This window comes from Zalophus californianus, chromosome 3, assembly GCF_009762305.2.
Source record: "Zalophus californianus isolate mZalCal1 chromosome 3, mZalCal1.pri.v2, whole genome shotgun sequence".
Taxonomy (NCBI): Eukaryota; Metazoa; Chordata; class Mammalia; order Carnivora; family Otariidae; genus Zalophus; species Zalophus californianus.
The window spans coordinates 124,432,272-124,451,039 of record NC_045597.1 but is presented as its reverse complement, the minus strand read 5'-3'; the positions used below and the strand labels follow the sequence as shown (position 1 = coordinate 124,451,039).

The 18,768-nt window shown below is 36.9% G+C and overlaps 1 protein-coding gene across 3 annotated transcripts in view; it reads left to right on the top strand.

Moving 5' to 3' along the window:
- LOC113919880 (lymphocyte antigen 75-like) overlaps positions 1-18,101 on the top strand; it is a 129,688-nt gene extending 111,587 nt beyond the window's left edge. For 2 of the 3 annotated variants that reach the window (XR_003519150.1, XR_003519148.1), the window contains one exon: positions 4,160-4,271. Coding sequence is in view for 1 of the 3 variants with exons in the window: in XM_027589762.1 (XP_027445563.1) it covers positions 4,160-4,270; positions 9,959-10,075; positions 11,135-11,308; positions 12,681-12,707; positions 17,584-17,786 (632 nt within the window). In the remaining 2 variants the exon portion in view is untranslated. Of the gene's footprint in view, positions 1-4,159; positions 4,272-9,958; positions 10,076-11,134; positions 11,309-12,680; positions 12,708-17,583 lie in introns of those variants that run through there. The other variant, XM_027589762.1, reaches the window with a different exon arrangement.
- Positions 18,102-18,768: the final 667 nt, after the last annotated feature.

The following is an 18,768-nucleotide window of genomic DNA, read 5'->3' as shown; positions in this document are numbered from 1 at the left end:
CAACATATAGATCAGTGGTCTCTGAGAACAACCTGAAGACTAGCACAGCAGCTCTTCCACAACTAAAGATGCAAAAAAAAAAAAAAAAAGCCACACTGGGAAGGGTAGGAAGAGCAGAGATGTGGTCATCACCACTAAACTGGCCTTACGAGAAACTTTCAAGGGACTTGTTTAAGCAGAAAAGGCCATAAATAGAAGTAAGATTTTGAAAGAAAAAATTTCACTGGTAAAAGGAAACATATATAGTGAAAGCAGTGGATCAACTACTTATAAAGTTGGTATGAAGGTTAAAAGAAGTAGTAAAGTCAATTATATCTACAGTTAAGGGATATGCAAAAAGTTGTAAATTATGGTGTCAGGCATAAAATGTGGTGGGAGTAAAAATGTAGTGCTTTTAGAATGTGTTCAAACTTAAGCAACTATCAATTTAAAATAGACTGCTATATACACAGAATGCGTATATATGAACCTCATGGTAACCACAGACCAAAAACCTATATATAATAGGTACACAAAAATAAAGAGAAAGGAATCCAAACATAACATTAAAGAAAGTCATATCACAAGGGAAGGAGCAAGAGAAGAAGAAAGGAACAGAGAGAACTATAAAAGCAATCAGAAAGCAATTAAAGAAATGGCAGTAAGTATATAGCTATCAGTAATTGCTTTAAATGTAAATGGTCTAAATGCCCCAATCAAAAGACATAGGGTGACTGAACAGATTTAAAAAAATAAACAAGACCAGGACGCCTGCCTGGCTGGCTCAGTTGGTAGAGCATGCAACTCTTGTTCTTGGGCTGTGAGTTCAAGCCCCACGTTGGGCATAGAGCTTACTTAAAAAAAAACAAGACCCATCTATATGCTGCCTACAAGACTCGCTCCAGACCTAAAGACACATGTAGACTGAAAGTGAAGGAATGGAAAAAGACATTACATGCAAATGGAAATGGAAAGAAAGCTGGGTAGCAATACTTAGACAAAACAGACTTTAAAACAAAGACTATAATAACAGACAAAGAAGGGCATGACATAATGATAAAGAGATCAACCCAGCAAGAGAATATAGCAGTTACAAATATCTGTACACCCAACACAGGAGCACCCAAATATATAAAGCAAATAGTAACAGACCCGAAGGGAGAGATTGACAGCAATACAATAATAGGAGGGGACTTTAACCCCCACTTACATCAATGGACAGATCATCGAGACAGAAAATCAATAAGGAAACCACGGCCTTAAACAACACATCAGACCAAATGGACTTAATAGACATATAAGGAGCCAAGCAGCAGAATATACATTCTTTTCAAGTGCACATGGAACTTTCTCCAGGATAGATCACATGTTAGGTCACAAAACAAGTCTCAATAAATTTAAAAAGATTGAGATCCTATCAAGCATCTTTTCCAACAAACATCTGGTATGAAACTAGATATCAAGTACAAAAAAAAATGGAAAAAAAAAAAAAACTCCGCAAACATGTGGAGGCTAAACAACATGCTACTATAAACAACCAATGGGTCAAAGAAGACATCAAAGAGGAAATTTAAAAATACCTTGAGAATAACAGGTGTTCGCAGGGATGTAGAGAAAAAGGAACCCTCACGTACTGTTGGTGGAAATGCAAACTGGTGCAGCCACTGTGAAAAACAGTATGGAGGTTCCTCAAAAGATTAAAAATAGAGCTACCATATGATCCAGGAATTCCACTACTGGGTATTTACCCCCCAAAACAAAAGACAATTCAAAAAGGTATATGCATCTCTATGTTTATTGGAGCATTATTTACAGTAGCCAAGATACGGCAGCAACCCAAGTGTCCATCCACAGATGAATGAAGATATATACATCACCACACAATGGAATATTAGTCATAAAAAAACGAAATCTTGCCATTTGTGACAACATGGATAGACCTGGAGGGTATTATGCTAAGTGAAGTACGTCAGACGAAGAAAGACAAATACTGTATGATTGCACGTATATGTTAAATCTAAAAGAGTTCCTTTGAGTAAGGACCAGACTTTCAAAGAGGGCAGCAGAGGTATATAGTTAAAGTACGATGGCTGAGTACTGTTTCTCAGGAAGAGGGTCTACGGGCCTAGCTGCTCCACTTACAGACTTTCAACAATGCACCCTGTTTTCAAACCCTCCCTGAATCCTGCCCCTCCAGACGTGTCTGGCCTCTCCAATTCCTAAACATTTCTGGACTTCTTGCTTTTTAACTCCTGGGATCATACTGCACATATAATTTTACACTCAGGTTTTTTTTTTTTAACTTAATGTTTCATTAAGCATATGTTCCTAAAATATCCCTACCAACTATCTTTAAGCCACTACACTGAGAAAGTTCTAGATTCCTACCAGAGTTAAAGCCAAGGTAGTCAACATGTGTAACCAAGTACTTACAGAACAGCAGGAAGGAAAAAACCTGTATACAAAGTAACTTGTATCTTGAGACACCTACTCTCATGCTAGTGCATCTTGAATGATTTAGTTTTTTTTTTTTTTAAAGATTTTATTTTTAAGTAATCTCTACATTGAACATGGAGCTCAAACATACAATCCCGCAATCAGGAGTCGCATGTTCTATGGACTGAGCCAGTCAGGCAGGAGCTCCCATCTTGGATGATTTAATTACTAAATGTAGCAGTATGAGGCTGGGAAAAATTCAGGTCTCACCATGGGGACAATTTTAAGTAGCCTCTAGTATTACTTAGGTTATTGACCCACCTGCTGTAACAATGACCTGAATTAACGACGACTTAACAAGATAGTAGTTTATTTTTTTTCTCTCCTGACAGTCTGAGTGTTATATGACTCCATGTAGGATCCTTCTGTCTTGTTGCTTTGTTATTCCTAGGCTGTTTCCATTGTTTACGTGATTAAAGGTGGCTAACTACATTTTGGCCAGTGGGAAAGGGAAGGTATGATCCAGGGAGCATACTCCTTCCTTTTAAAGGCAATTTGCACCTGTCACTTCAGCTCACAGCTCATTATCCAGAAGTTGCTGGAAGACTGGAAAACAACTTAGCTTGGTGGACATGTTCTGTGCTGTATGAGAAGCTGAGGTCAAAAGACCTTCACAAAAAATAAAAAATAAAAATAAAATACTGAGTAAATACACAGGGGGGAAAAAGTGCTGGGTTCAAGTAGGGGACAACTAATGTTCTCTGCCATATTCTGAGTTTAGTAAACTCAAGGTTGTTGAATTTAGATTAACATTGCTGATGGTTAAGTTCTGATCTTTATGGTAGGGCGTTCTTTTACTTGTTTATATTAAAATTACAATATATACAGAACTTAAAAATAAAGCTAAGTAAAAATCATAGTGACTTTCCCTACATAGACCTAAGAGAATAGGGAAAATTAAGCTCTTTTTATTCACTGGAATTCAGTAAAATCCTCCCCCTTTCTCCATTCTGGCCTGTGAAATCAAGCTCTTCAAGGCTTACTTTTGAAAGTAAGTTCATGCTAACTAATGAAATTCCAGAGCCAAGACTTAAAAATGTACACGTTTATAATGAACAACAACAAAAAAGATCAAAATAGAGAAGGAGGTGCCATTCCACTCTGCACCCACAGAGGAGGAGATACGGTTCGGTTTCATAGAATTAGTTCAAAGAATCTGCTTTGATGAGGTCTTAAATTGAGAACATTCGTAAGAACATCAACCTTGTTTTCCTGTGCGAGAGGAAAACTTGTCTGAATATTCATAATCTCGCAACTTGTCTCTTCTCCGCTTTGGAAGTATAATTTTTAGAAAAAGCTCTTGCAAAACTCTTGGGACTTTTGAAATTGTTACTAAATACTGCAAAGATAACCTTCAAAAAGAGCTTGTAATTCTGATTGGTTGTCCTTCTGGATAGTTTGTTGCCGTGGTAATAATTCTGTAATTTACAAGTCTGAGTTCCTAAACACCCTAAAGACTTGTAACTTTGCTCTGTCAAATCAGAAGAGAATCATTGGCACAGTTCTCTTTTCCCATATGTAGAATGGAGAAAAATCCTATCACACTAGTTGATTTCTTATTTTAACAGAGCTTTGTGTCTAAATTCTTTTTTTATTTGAAAATTTAATATCTAGTATCTTTATCTTTAGGAATTCATGGAATTCTTCCCAAGTTATTTCACAGTGTTTCTCTTTTCCCACACAGACTGTCCTTCATCTGCCTGGGTTCAGTTTCAAGACAGTTGTTACATTTTTCTTAAAGAAGCCATCAAACTAGAAAGCATAGAGGACGTCAGAAATCAGTGTACTGACCATGGTAAGCTTATTCTTTTTTTTCCCCACAGTCGTAAATGGTTTTAACTAATTCCTTCAAAAAATGGTTTTGTCATATCTCACTTTCACCTGGGTCCTTGTAATAAATGAACAATTTTTATTGTAGAATATACAAGCCACACAATGGAATTGGGTATATATTTAACCTTTGAGTTGGAAGACAGCTGTTTAGACAATACTGTCCAAAGCTACATGACAGAAACTTAGCAACGGCAGTATCTTTTTAATGTGCATACTCTGTGCCGGGCCTTGTGCTTAGGTACGTCAGATATTTACCTGGGTTTAATTATCCTAACATACTTATCAGGTGGTTTATCATTAGCCTCCTTTTAGCAAGGGGAGAAATGAAGTTCAGTTATTTGTTCACAGTCATGTGGTCATAATTGGCAGAGCCGGAATTCAAACCAGGTTCGGATCTGATTTTAGGGCCATAGTTCTTAATCACTCTGTTGTTTTTCTGCCTTCGAGAGTACTGTTTCGGGTACGCAGTGTGGGCAGAAGTCAGACGGGACCATGAAGTGAAACTGGTAAAGAAATGTCTGTTGGAGAAAAGGGAGAAAAAGGCTGTTTGCTAGCAGATACACTCTGTGTTCTCTGGCAAATAGATTTACAACTTCACAGTGTGAAACATTTCAAATAAATATGTCGTTTTTTAAAAAATTTTCTGTATTTATGAGAGAGAGAGAACGTGCGCACACAAGCAGGGAGAGCGGGAGAAGCAGGTTCCCCGCGGAGCAGGGAGCCTGACGCGGGCTGATCCTGGGACCCGGGACCATGACCCGAGCTGAAGGCAGACGCTCAACCGACTGAGCCACCCAGGCGCCCCTAAAAATGTTTTTAAAAAGGTGTGTCTGGGTGCTCTTTGTACATTTGGCTGTTTGGCCCAAAGTGCATCCTTGTTGTTAAGCCTCTAGTTGTGATTCTCATAAGTTCAAACTGAAACTAGGATGTGAAATAGCGTCTCTTTCAACTGAAATATCTATGATGGTGATATGACAGTCCTTGATTTTTTAGAAGTGCTTTTTATGACTGCATGAGATCTAAAATCTCTTGATCATTTTATTAATTTTTATCTTAGGCTTATTAATAACTCCAGAATTTAGAAATGCCCTTTACCTAAAAAAAACAAAAACACAATTTCTGACAACCAACCAATATGACATTTTGGAAGAATATCAAATCATACTTATTATAGAAGGAATGAACGTTAAGCATAGAAGTTTTTAATCCCATTAAGTGCCATGTAGTACTCATATTGTTTCCCTTTGAGAAACTTATACATGCCAAATGGTGTTGCATATTGGTTCTTTGAAAACAAAACAAAATTTCCAACCTACCAGTATGGCTTCATTTTAAAGAAATTGAATAATAGGTATTTTTTTTAAAAAAAGATTTTATTTTTAAGTAATCTCTACACCTAACATGGGGCTTGGACTCGCAAGAGATCAAGAGCCATGTGATCTACCGACTGAGCCAGCCAGGTGCTGCGAATAATAGGAATTTTTTAGATGGGGTTTCCTTGTAACAATTTTCTATCTCTTTTTTGAAAAAAATCACTTATTTTACATATACCTAGGCATAGATTTCAATAACAGAAATTATATTGGAGGCTGAGAACCAAGAAGAGACATGTTCCTGTACTCGTATTAGTGTGTATGAACTACAAGGTCAGAGTTTACTGTCCGGCTTTAATACTTACCTTTAGCAGGTAAGCAACTGCTTAGAAAATAGAGGCATAATTAATACTTGTTGGCTGACTTCTACAATTCAAGTGTAGTGAGGGTTTTTTTTTTTTTTTTTTGTCCTTGCCATTTTTCTTTAGCCAACAAAAAACAAAATTGGAAACACCCAACAACTTTGTGACTTGATCCTGACTGCTTGTTTTGGAGTCCATTAACTCTACTTGTTCAAGCAGGGTAGCCATTTAGGAATTTTAAATTGTTATGTACAAATTTGCTTATAAAATTTATCTTCTGTCTAAAAAGATATATATCTCTTTTCCCCAGTTAAAATTTATAAATTCAGTTCATCTTACTGATATTAGATTTTTTAAGCTTTCTCATACATTTCTGTTAACCTTATCATTTATTTGATAATCCTCTATATTTGTTTCCACTCTGGAAATACCCAGTTCACTGATGAATTAGAAAATTAGCTAAAATTCATAATAATGCTGGTATTTATTTTTGGCTAGAGTAGTGTTTTCATTTAGAGTAGTAGGTGGACATGGATTCAGGGTTTTCTATGTGTGAAGAAGAAAAAGCATAGGAATACTAGAATATTTACATTTGGATTTATAAAATCTTCCCAGCTGTACAAAATCCTATCTTAAACCTGTCAGAGATTTAGAAAACAAGTGACTTGTTACCTTTTGGGCTGCAGAGAGCTATATTTAGAAATATTCCCAGGGCTTTGTGCTAATTTACTTGATATTGCTCTCTCATTATTCATAAAGAGGAAAATAATTGTGAGAAACTAAAATTTTTCTTATTTTGCAACATTTACCTTTAATTTATATGTTACCATTATAATAGAAAAAATAAATATTTTCAGCCTTTCCTTTTTGTGATTTGTGAGCTGTGTCACTAGCTATAAAAAGAATTAAAGGGGCGCCTGGGTGGCTCAGTGGTTAAGCATCTGCCTTCAGCTCAGGTCATGGTCCCAGGGTCCTGGGATCGAGCCCCACATAGGGCTCCCTGCTCCATGGGAAACCTTCTTCTCCCTCTCCACTCCCCCCTGCTTTAAAAAAAAAATTAAAGACCCAGATTACATCTCAGCAGGTACTGTCACTGGTAATGCATTGTAAAAAAAATTTTCTTGAGCACATGCATTCTTCAGGGACTTATGAAGTCATTTGTTAAAGAAAATGAAAGTGTGTCTTATTTGCCTGACACAGTAATTTAAGTTTATACAGTATTTAATTAGATTACAGGGTTAAGAATCATTAAAGTTCCATTGGCTGTCACAAGGTCAAAGAAAAGGATGAAAACCTCATCTCTGAACACTTAAGCCTAAACTATGACGTAGTTAAATACTTCCCTTGAGAATTTTTCTGGAGTGGCACTTTGGTTACGTTTCATATGTGAATACAAGTATCAGGGTAAAACAGTTGAAAAGTCTGTGTGACTTTTTACAGACAAGCAGCTGGAAAGGATAAGAAAACCATCACAGAGTTTTTAAAAATGGAGATAGGACTCAGGGAACCTTGTGAATCCTAACTTTGGATTAAAGTATTATTAAGCATTTTAAAGGCCAGTCTTATTATTTTTTTTCTTTTAAAGATTTTTGGTAATTGCACAATTTATGCACGATCACTAAAAAATGAGAAAAACATGTGCAGATATTTTAAAAATAAAACAAAATCAGGGGCCCCTGGGTGGCTCAGTTGCTTGGGCATCTGACTCTTGATTTTGGCCCAGGCCATGATCTTGGGGCTGTGGGATCAAGCCTTGCATCAGGCTCCTCGCTCAGCGGGGAGTCTGCTGGAGATTCTCTCTCCCGCTCCCTCTGCCCCTTCCCACTGCACTCTCTCCCTCTAAAAGAAATGAATAAATCTTAAAAGTAAAATAAATCAAAATCACCCTAAATTGCACCACCCTAAGGAAATGTAATGACTGTTAACATTTTGGTAAATAGCCTAGGCTTTTCCCCCCAGGCAAATTTATAAAAAATACTTTTTTTTTTAATGTATAAGAAAAGGGATCGTGGTTGGCAAACTGCCCTGTAATCTGCATTTTCCCTTAAAAATGTCTGTGGCAGTAAAAATACAATGCATATTTCCTAATCAATGGCCATTAATCTGGTATATAGAAATTCCATAACTGATTTAATTAATCCTCTAATATTGGCTATTATTTTCAATCTTTCATTGTCATTATTTTCAATCTTTCATTGTCATGTGATAACCATTAATAACTGTGTTTATTTGAACACAGAGCCTATGATTGTTTTAGCGTAATTGTTAAGGATTGCTGGGTCAAATAATGTGTTTTTAGGGTTTTTGACACATCTTGCCAAATTGTTTCCAAAAAGGCTGTACGAATTTTTACTCCACCTAAACACTTATGAGTTCTTATTTTGTTATACCCAAGGCCAGCACTGTTTAATCTGTAAGCCTGAAAGTCTGCTTATTTTAATTTTCATTTCTTTATCAGTGAGATTGCATTTTTCACACATTTCTTGTGTTCCCTTTGCTTCTATGAGGGTGAATTATTTTTTTACAGTCTTGAAACTAAATTTTTTTTTCCTTTAAGGTGTTTGCTTCTTTATTTATAATGGAGCTTTAGTCTACCCAGTTTGTGATTTTTTTCTTTAATAATACAATATGCTTTGGGGGAGATTTTTTGGCCCTATAGTAATTTTCTTTCCCCTGTAGTTAAATTTCTTCTTTTGTACAAGCCCCTTTTAAAAGATGTAGAAGTGGTCACCTAATACAAATTTTTTTTTTTTTACCATATCAGTATGTAACAGGAGCTCTGTCTTTTCCATTTGTTAACTTATGAAAATCATTATCAACTTTAGCACAATGTCATAAATACAGTAGCCTATGATTTAAGCCTCCTATAATTCTCAAAGTGTGGTCCCTGCATCAGCAGCAGCGGCATCTCCTGGAACCTGTTAGAAATGTAAATTCTCAGGCCCCATCTCACTCTGGCTGAATCTGAAACTCTGGATGTGGCCTAGCACTGTTTTAACAAGCCGTCCAGGTGATTCTGATGCTTGCTCAAGGTGGAGAACCCCTGAACTAAGACAATATTCTGACATTTTCCGGAGCCTTTGTTAAGTCAGGATGATTTTGGAAGCATGTAGTTTAAGAGTAGGCAAGGCTTCTTCCTCGTGTCTCCGTGTAGTTATATTAGTTGTAGTACAGAAAGTGGGATGTTTAATTTGCAAGAGAGATCTTTGTCTAGGTTACGAAGCAGGGTTAAAAGGGCTCTCGGAAAGGTCATGTCACTCCTGGCAGTTATGGGGTGCTTAGACTGTAAGGACGACAGCTAATGTATGTGACACACACAGATGGCTGCTGGTCTTGGCTCTGTAATTGTGCGAAAGAGCCCCAGGAAGGATCAACCATCTAGTGAGAGCGAGGACCTCCTCGCTCAGTTTCCCAAAGCTGGCACTTTTCTAAGGACCACAAAGTTAGGGGAAGGTGCAGGGCTTTGGGCAACAGGCACAGGCAGACAGTTAAGGAGGCCGGTCAGATACCGTTGCTTGAGCTTCACAGGGTCTTGGGAGCTGTTCTGGCAGGTTTGCCCTCACGGTTTTTAGTTCTCCTGGGTGTGGTCAGAGCTTGGCCTCCCTATGGTAGTGCAGTGAGGACAGGAGAAACCATGAGGGCTAGAGGAAGAAGTCATGGGAAAGAGTGAAGTTGAGAGATGCAGAAAATGTGTTGATTGCTCAAGCCTCGCATGAGGTTTTGTTCCCTTGTCTGTAAATTACCGACTCTGTGAATGAAAGAGTATAAAATGGTTCTGCCCAATTTATCCCATTTTACTTTTCTCATGAGTATATTTTCAGAAATGTGCGTATTCTCAAGCTGAATCTTAAAAAGGTGTAAAAGTGTAATGTTATTATAAGTATTATAATAATGCATAATTTTTATATACTTCATGTGATTTTCATTGATTCTGGAAACATGCTTTTTTTTTTTCCTACCTAAAAATAATTCCAGGAGCAGACATGGTAAGCATACATAATGAAGAAGAAAATGCTTTTATACTGGATACTTTGAAAAAGCAATGGAAAGGCCCAGATGATATCCTACTAGGCATGTTTTTTGACACAGATGGTAAGTAATAGTTACCCTTGTAGGAAATCACTTTTTTTAAATGGTAAAATTGATGACTTTGAGATTCTTCAGTTCTCTAGTTCAAGTTGGTGTTTCCTGTGGTGTCCGGGTATTGTTTGTTCAGCGTGCATTCTGTACCCAGTACATGACGTGTATAGTCTGACTGCAGCTTTTCCCTGAGCAGCTCAGTGTGTTTCACACAGAAGAATCAAAGTTGATTCTTTTGTCTGGATTAAAATACGGTTCTAGGCTCAGTATTTTTCTAATATGGTAGGGTCATAAATATTAGTGTTTGTGTCAACAATAGGATAAAGGTAATTGAACTATCAGAGCAATATTATATATTTAGTGTCCCTGTAGAAAACAAAAGTACATACATAATTAATGAAATGAAACTAAGTTTACTGTTAATATTTTAATTTTCTTGGCTATTTCCCCATGAAAATGTTATTATATTCTTTTCAAGAACTTTTTTTTTTTTTTTTTTTTTTTTTTAGAGGGAGAAAGGGGGAGAGAGAGGAGAGAGAGAGAATCCCCAGCAGGCTCCATCCCCAGTGCAGAGCCCAACACAGGTCTGGATCTCATAACCCTGAGATCATGACCTGAGCTGAAATCAAGAGTCAGATGCTTAACCAACTGAGCCACCCAGGCACCCCATCCATAGAACCTTCTTCAACCAATATCTTTTTTTGAAAAAAAGATTTTATTTGAGAGAAAGAGAGAGAGGAAGAGTGAGAGCACAAGTCGGGTGCAGGGGTAGAGAGAGGGAGAGGCAGACTCTCTGTTGAGTAGGGAGCCCGATTTGGATCTCCATCCCAGGACCCCGAGATCATGACCCGAACCGAAGGCAGATGCTTAACTGACCGAGCCACCGAGGCACTCCTTGAACCAATACCTTTGATGTGCTTGTACACAAGATACATTCTTCCTAATTTAAATCCTACAAAGAAAAGTTTTGACCAGACATACCTTAGTAACTTCTGACCTTTAATCCTAGACCCTTTTCTATGGCTCTAACAGTTTAAAACTCATAACGATGAAAATATTCTTAACTGACAGATGCAAGTTTCAAGTGGCTTGATAAGTCAAATGTGACATTTGATAAGTGGACAGACCAAGAAGATGGTGAGGATCTAGTTGACACCTGTGCCTTTTTGCACACCAAGACAGGTGAATGGAAAAAAGGAAATTGTGAAATTTCTTCTATGGAAGGAACCCTTTGTAAAGCAGCTAGTAAGTATAACTGAAGACTTTTTTTCCATTCCTAGAGGGGTGGGGAAAGTAGGGCTGGTTTTAAAATAATTTTCTTTGGGACAGTTATGCCTCAATAAATTAGAGTGAGTAAGAAAGATTTCAGAACATATTAGGATGGTTTGCTGTCGAGTCTCTCAGAAGTCAAATGTAATTCTTCACATTTCAGAGGTAGGACCTAGATCATGTGAACCAGTCATACTTTTATCCTATCTTATACTTAAGAGCCTACAAGAAGTTAAAAATTTCTTCTGTTGTTTGATGGAACCCTCAGTTTCCTTCCATTTGATTTAACAGAAATGGTTAAGAATACTTTGACTTCCAGAATTCTAAAGTTTACTACAAAGAATTTGACCCTGTACAAGTACTAACATCCTTTGTTTAGACAAATGAAGAAAAACCGCATTGTAGTTTTTAATTTATCCTGGATTAAAGTGTAATTTTTCTTCTGACCTCTCAGAATGCTTTTCTTTTTTCCTTTCTCCCAAGGGGTGAGCTCTGAACCTGGCCCCTGCCCCTCTACACACCCACCACTCCCAGACTCCGACCATCCCCTCCTCGTCAGAATGCTTTCTAATGAATATAATTATTGTGTCCCACAGTATTTTGATGTTATTGTTAAACATCAAAGTTTATTCTAAGTTTTAGAATTGTTTTCTCATTAAAAACACTTAAAATTTCAAAATATGATTTTGGGATGCCTGAGACACATTGGCCATTTCCGCATTTCGCCTTTTTAGGATTTACCCCCTTCTACTTCTACTGTAAACTAAAGCTATTTTTCCCTTTACATTTTACTTTTTTTTTTTTTTTGCCTCAGCAGGGTTCTTAACTATAGTTTATAGTGACTATATTAAGCTTCTCATAGTTTTATGGTAGAATTCAACTTCCAGTTTATTGGGTTTTTAAAAAGTTGGTTCTTTTCATGTATGAAGTCTCAGGGCACCATTATTATAAACCAAATTTTTAAACTGTGACTTTGAAACATCAGAAATCGTGAACAAATCCGTACCATTAAGATCACAGGTGCACACTTTAATTTTACTAGCTTTGTTTTCTATACTCTCCTGCCAAAATTCTGTTTTCTTCACCTCATCACTTTTTCTTGAGTTACCTAATCCTTTTCCACCAACCAAGCTAATGCATTACATTAGACCTCTATATCTTCTTTAAAAAAACAAACAAAAAAAACCTTTGTTCAAAATGGAAAACACAATTGACCAAGCAATAGAAATATGGATAATATTAAGCTATTAAATAAGGGGTTCATTTTTAACTATTCTGAAAGTGTTTAAAGGCAAACATAGAATGAAGCATACTTGAATTTTAATTTTAATTTTCTTTTTTATTTTAGTCCCATATGAAAAGAAATATTTATCAGGTAAGAGTCTTTTGTTAAAAATTTTTCCCACAAGTAATATTAAGATTCAAATGTTAAATATTAAAGACCCCTTAAAAATTAATTGTATAATATAAAGTAGAACAACTTTTGTAAGAATTTAGAAAGGTCTCTTAGTTTAGTAATGACTTTACATTCTAAATATAACTGCAAGTTATGAATTTTTTATTTTATTTTTTTTAAAGATTTATTTATTCATGAGTGACAGAGAGAGAGAGAGAGAGAGAGGCAGAGGGAGAAGCAGGCTCCCAAGGAGCAGGGAGCCTGATGCAGGACTCGATCCCAGGACCCTGGGATCATGACCTGAGCTGAAGGCAGACGCTTAGCCATCTGAGCCACCCAGGCGCCCCAAATTACGAATTTTTTAAACACCAAAAACTATTTCCCATTGAATTCCATTGTTTTTGTAGGCACTCTGCAATCTTTTATTTAAAAAAATTTGACCTCATAGTTGTAATTCATGAAGCATCTGTCTTAAGGGTTTACTAAATCCATTTTTTTTAAAGAACAGGTAATATATTAACATGGCTCAGAAAGCAAAATTATAATAAGGCAAACCCTGAAAAGTCTGTCTCCCAACCTGCCCCCACCTACCCTATTCTACCTTTCTCCTTACTGCGCACCCATTCAGTTTTTTCTTTAAATGAATGTCTTATTTCTTTTAGCCAAAATAAGCAAACTGAGATGTAGGACTTATTTTGCCCCTTTTATTCACTAATATATTTTAGTGAATATATCTCTGTATCATTACCTATAGATTGAACTTCCTTCTTCTTTACAACTGAATACTCTTCCATTGTATGGATATGCAGTTATTTAACCAGCCCCAGATCCTTCTTAGCTTGTTTCCAAACATGTGTTATTACAGCGCTGCAATGAATCTGCCTTGCACAAATACATGTTATCTAAAGATTAGATTCCCTGTAAATGGGTTGAAAGTGGATACAGAGCTTGGATCGATATAGTAAGAGGAATTGCACCATTTTGCATTCCCAGAAACAAAGGGTTACAAAACTTGTGGATTTTTGCCAATTGGTTGTATAATTTTTAATCTATTTTTTTTTTTAGAGATCGTGTGTGCATGTGTGGGGCGGAAGGGGCAGAGGGAAGAGGGAGAGGTAGAGAATCTTAACAGGCTCCATGGTCAGCGTGGAGTCAGACACAGGGGTCCATCTGACAACTGAGATCATGACCTGAGCCAAAATCAAGAGTTGGACACTTAACCAAGCCACCCAGGCACCCCATTTAATCTCTTTGAGGTATAAGTTGCACAGATCTTAAGTGTATAGTTTGACGGTTGCCTCTGTAGACACCTGGCTAACTCTAGCTCTCAAATCAAGATACAGTACATTTCTGTTACATTAAAAATTTCCCTCATGCCCTTTCCCAATAAATGTAGCTCCTACCACCATCTATCCTAGTTAACCACTATTGAGTTCTATCGCCATAGTTTAGAGTTACTTGTTAACATAAATGTAATTCTACTGGCTTCTTTCAGTTTTTTTTTTTTTAAAGATTTTATTTATTTATTTGAGAGGGAGAGAATGAGAGACAGAGAGCACAAGAGGGAAGAGGGTCAGAGGGAGAAGCAGACTTCCCGCCGAGCAGGGAGCCCGATGCGGGACTCGATTCCGGGACTCCAGGATCATGACCTGAGCCGAAGGCAGTCGCTTAACCAACTGAGCCACCCAGGCGCCCTCTTTCAGTTTTTTTTTTTAAGATTCACCCATGTTGGGTATATATTGTACCTATTTTAGTGTTGCATAGTATTTTATATCACAATTTGTCCAATCTCTAGTTATGTGTATGTGGATCATTTCTAGTTTGGTACTACTATGGTAAGAGCTGCTTGTGAACTTCTCATTTGGACCTGTTTTGTCACTCTCCTGGAGTACATTCCAAAGAGTAGAATTGCAAGGTCATAGGATAGCTAATACGTTTAGCTTTTATTAGAACCATCAAATAATTTTTCAGTGGTTGAACTGTTATATTCCTGCTGTCAGTGTATGCAAGTTCTGTTCACTCTACACATCCATCCCATGAAAGTCAACCTGATTTTAGCCATTCAGATGTTATGTGTAGCAATCTGTCATTTTAATTTTCATTTCCCTGATAAATAATGTTAAGCACTTTAATACACTTATTAACCATTTCAATATGTTCTTTTGTGATACGCCTCTTCAGGTTTTTTGTCCTTATTTCTAATTGGATTGCCTTCCCGATTGGTAGTTTTTTTTTTTTTTTTTTATTCTGGATATGAGTTGTCACATGTATCGTGGATATTTTTTCTCTCAGTTTAGGGCTTGCTAGAACCATGATGGAAGAGGAGGAAAGGAGTATTTGAGAGTTCATGTAGATATTGGAGAATCATGTTCTCACTCTTCCATAGGAATAAATATAAAAAATAAAAATAAAAAATGGGCACCTGGGTGGCTCAGTCATTAAGCAGCTGCCTTCGGCTCAGGTCATGATCCCAGGGTCCTGGGATCCAGCCTCGCATTGAGCTCCCCGCTCTGCGGGAAGCCTGCTTCTCCCTCTCCCCCTGCTTGTGTTCCTTTGTCTCTCTCTGACAAATAAATAAAATCTTTAAAAAAATCAAAAAGAGCAAAGGGGCACCTGGCTGGCTCAGTTGGCAGATTATGTGGCTCTTGATCCTTAGGGTAAGTGAGTTCAAGCACGTTGGGTGTAGAGCTTACTTAAAAAAATAAATCAAGGCAGGCACCACTTCATAGCCATTAGGTTGGCTATGTACAAAAACAAAACAGAAAACAAGTGATGGCAAAGATGAGAAAGTGGAACACTTGTGCATTACTGGGTAAGAATGTAAAATGGTACAGACAACAGTATGGTAGCTTCTCAAAAACCTAAAAATAGAAATACCTATGATCCAGGAACTCCACTTCTGGGTATATACCCGAAATAAGTGAAAAGAGGTATCAGAGATGTGTACACTCACGTTCAGAGCAGCATTAGTCACAATAGCCACGGGTGAAGTTGCCAACCCAAGTGTCCATCGACAGATGAATGGATAAACAAAACATGGCTATGTAACATTTAGCCTTAAAAAAGGCAATTGACACATCCTGCAACATGCACAAACTTGGAAGAAATTAGTTGCTAAGTGAAATAAGCTGGTCACAAAAGGACGAATACGATTTCATTCCAATTATATGAAGTACCTGGAGTAGTCGACCTTATAGACACAAGGTAAAATGCTGGCTGATGGGAGGGGCGGGAAGAATGGGGCGTTATCGTTTAATATATACAGTGTCTCGGCTTTGAAAGATGAAGAGTTCTATGGATAAATGGTGACACAGCACAACAACGTGAATATACTTAATGCTATAGAACTGTCAACTTAAAAATGGTTAAGATGGTGCATTTTGTGTATTTGACATTAAAAAAACTGAATCAAGAAAAGCCGTGTAAGCATGTTATTTTAAGCATGGAGGCAAATGACAGAAGTTACCAGGAATGGAAATGCAGGATAAGCAGTAGAGCAGGAGGAGCACAGGATTTTTGTTACGTATCTTGTAGAACTATGAATTTTAAGCTATGCACATGTATACGGCGGGGGGTGGGGGGGAGAGGATATATGCAGACAGAAATGTGTAGAAAAGAGTTGGTAGGTCTAAGTGGTTCTCAAAACCCTATTAGGAATAGCTGAAAGATCTGGAAACATTTGATCCAGAGTGGACTCTGAATTCATTAAAAAATACGTATTTCATAAATGTTTAACTACAATGTGCCCCACTTTCTTGATACACATTTTTTTATCTGAGGGTCTCCAATAAGAATACAACCCACACCTTAACAAATTGTGACCACTACAAACTTTTTTTTTAGGACCAAAAAGGAGAGAATTCAGCTGTGGCCATTTACCCAACTCCTCCTGTGTTATTTTTTTAAAGAAGCCTGTCAATATTTTAAAAATATCAATGGCTCTCTCTCACTTTAACAAGTAACTTTTGGCCAGATTTTCTTTGCTAATCTTTACATTTTATCATTTTAAAAGGCATAGCTTAAAGGAGGATATAAGTACATTCGAATAACCATAATGTAAAAATACATCTGTAAAGAGAAAATAATTTGAGATTTCTTGGACATACTTTTGGGTGCTACTAAATGTAATACAAATAACCTTCCCCCCAAAGCATTTACCTCCTCCTAACTCCTAAACTGAGTTAATTTCCCTGCACTTACTGAAAGATTACAAGGGTTTTGAATAGCCAAGAACTGTTAAGGTTGAACATAACTAAGGAATATACACAGATACTTGAAAAAAAAGAAAAAAAGGGCGCCTGGGTGGCTCAGGTCATGATCTCAGGGTCCTGGGATGGAGCCCTTATCTCCTGCTCAGTAGGGAGTCTGCTTCTCCCTCTGCCCCTCCCTCAACTCACGCGCTCTCAAAAAATCTTATTAAAAAAAAGGCGGGGGGAGGATACTCTTATTGCCATTCCTGTTTTCAGTGGAACAAATTTTAAATGCCAAACACCAGATGAACCAATAAGCCTCATTAATGTAAACAAACCTCTAAAGACAACTAGTTTTGAAAAGAGCAGTAAATATAAAGTAAAACCCAAGGGAGACAAATAGAACTGTAGTATACCCTGAGTGTAGGTGATTTCCATTTTAGGATCTCACAGTAGAGTGGCAAATTGTAAACCTTGGTTGAAATCTTGAATGACAGTTGTTCAAGCTAAGAAGCATAATAAATGTACAATTTTTTATTTTTATCAATGTGGGAAAATCCTTAAAATAGGCAAATATGTACATGATGAAACTGTATTTGTGCTCCCCCAAGTGCAATACCAGTAAGTGATTTCCATATACATATATTTTGTCTTTTCCTTTTCAGATAACCACATTTTAATATCAGCTTTGGTGATTGCTAGCACAGTAATTTTGACAGTTTTGGGAGCAATCGTTTGGTTCCTGTACAAAAGAAACTCGGATTCTGGTATCACCACAGTTTTTTCTACTGCACCCCAATCACCTTATAACGACGACTGTGTTTTGGTAGTTGCAGAAGAAAACGAGTATGCTGTTCAATTTGACTAAGATTTTGGAAATCTCAGATTAAGGCATCAAATACTTTGACGGTGATTCCTGTGCAGGATTTTAATGTAAAACTTGGCAATGAAAATTAGTTTTTATGGTTTATTTCCTTATTCCAGTAACATTCATTATTCTCATGTAATCACTGTGACAAAAATTGATCTTTAGGTTCTCATAAGAACTTATAAAAAAGAAATAATCATAGATATAATTTAGTACTTTTAACCACTTCCCTAAATGCACCCTTCACTTGAAACAGTTTAAATAAAGCCCAAAGTAGTAAAGCAGATAAAAATAAAAACCCAGTCTACTGCTCTATCTTCCTTCCCATTTAACTGAACCACTGTGGGTTATAGGTGAATTAAAAAACAAAACAAAACAAAACTCTACCTACCACTGTAGTTTTACAATCACCAGGTCTTTACCAGTTTCTATGGGAAATAAAAGACTGTTAAATAGATCCACATGCTATTTACTATGGCAGATGATTCCTCTAATACATTTTATCTTCCTTTTTGAGTTAGATGTAGAAAATATTGTAGATTTTAAGGAGCCCATATTCCACATAATTTTACAATTTCATTACTTTTAGAACATCACTTTGGAGAAATAGTATTTAGCACTGATCACAAATGGTTAGAACTTCAGGAAAATTTCATACATTTTTTGCAACAGGAAGATTACAGCTATACCAGGAAGGTGTGGAGGTGGCTGGCAGCAAGACTAACACTTGTACCACAGAGCCCCTTTAAGGATTCTTCTCCTACTGCCAGATCTGTTCCTATCTAAGGTATCTTATGCTCTCCAACTGCTGACGAACTAGCCATTCAATGACATGAAAACTATGTAAGCAAAAACTCTAGAAAAACACTACATACTACCATAGTGGTGATGCTCAAAGTTTTCAGTAAATGTACATTTTAAGACAAAGGTGAAAATCATTTTGGGAGTAAAAAATGAAAATGAAAGCTCAGAAGCAAGAGTG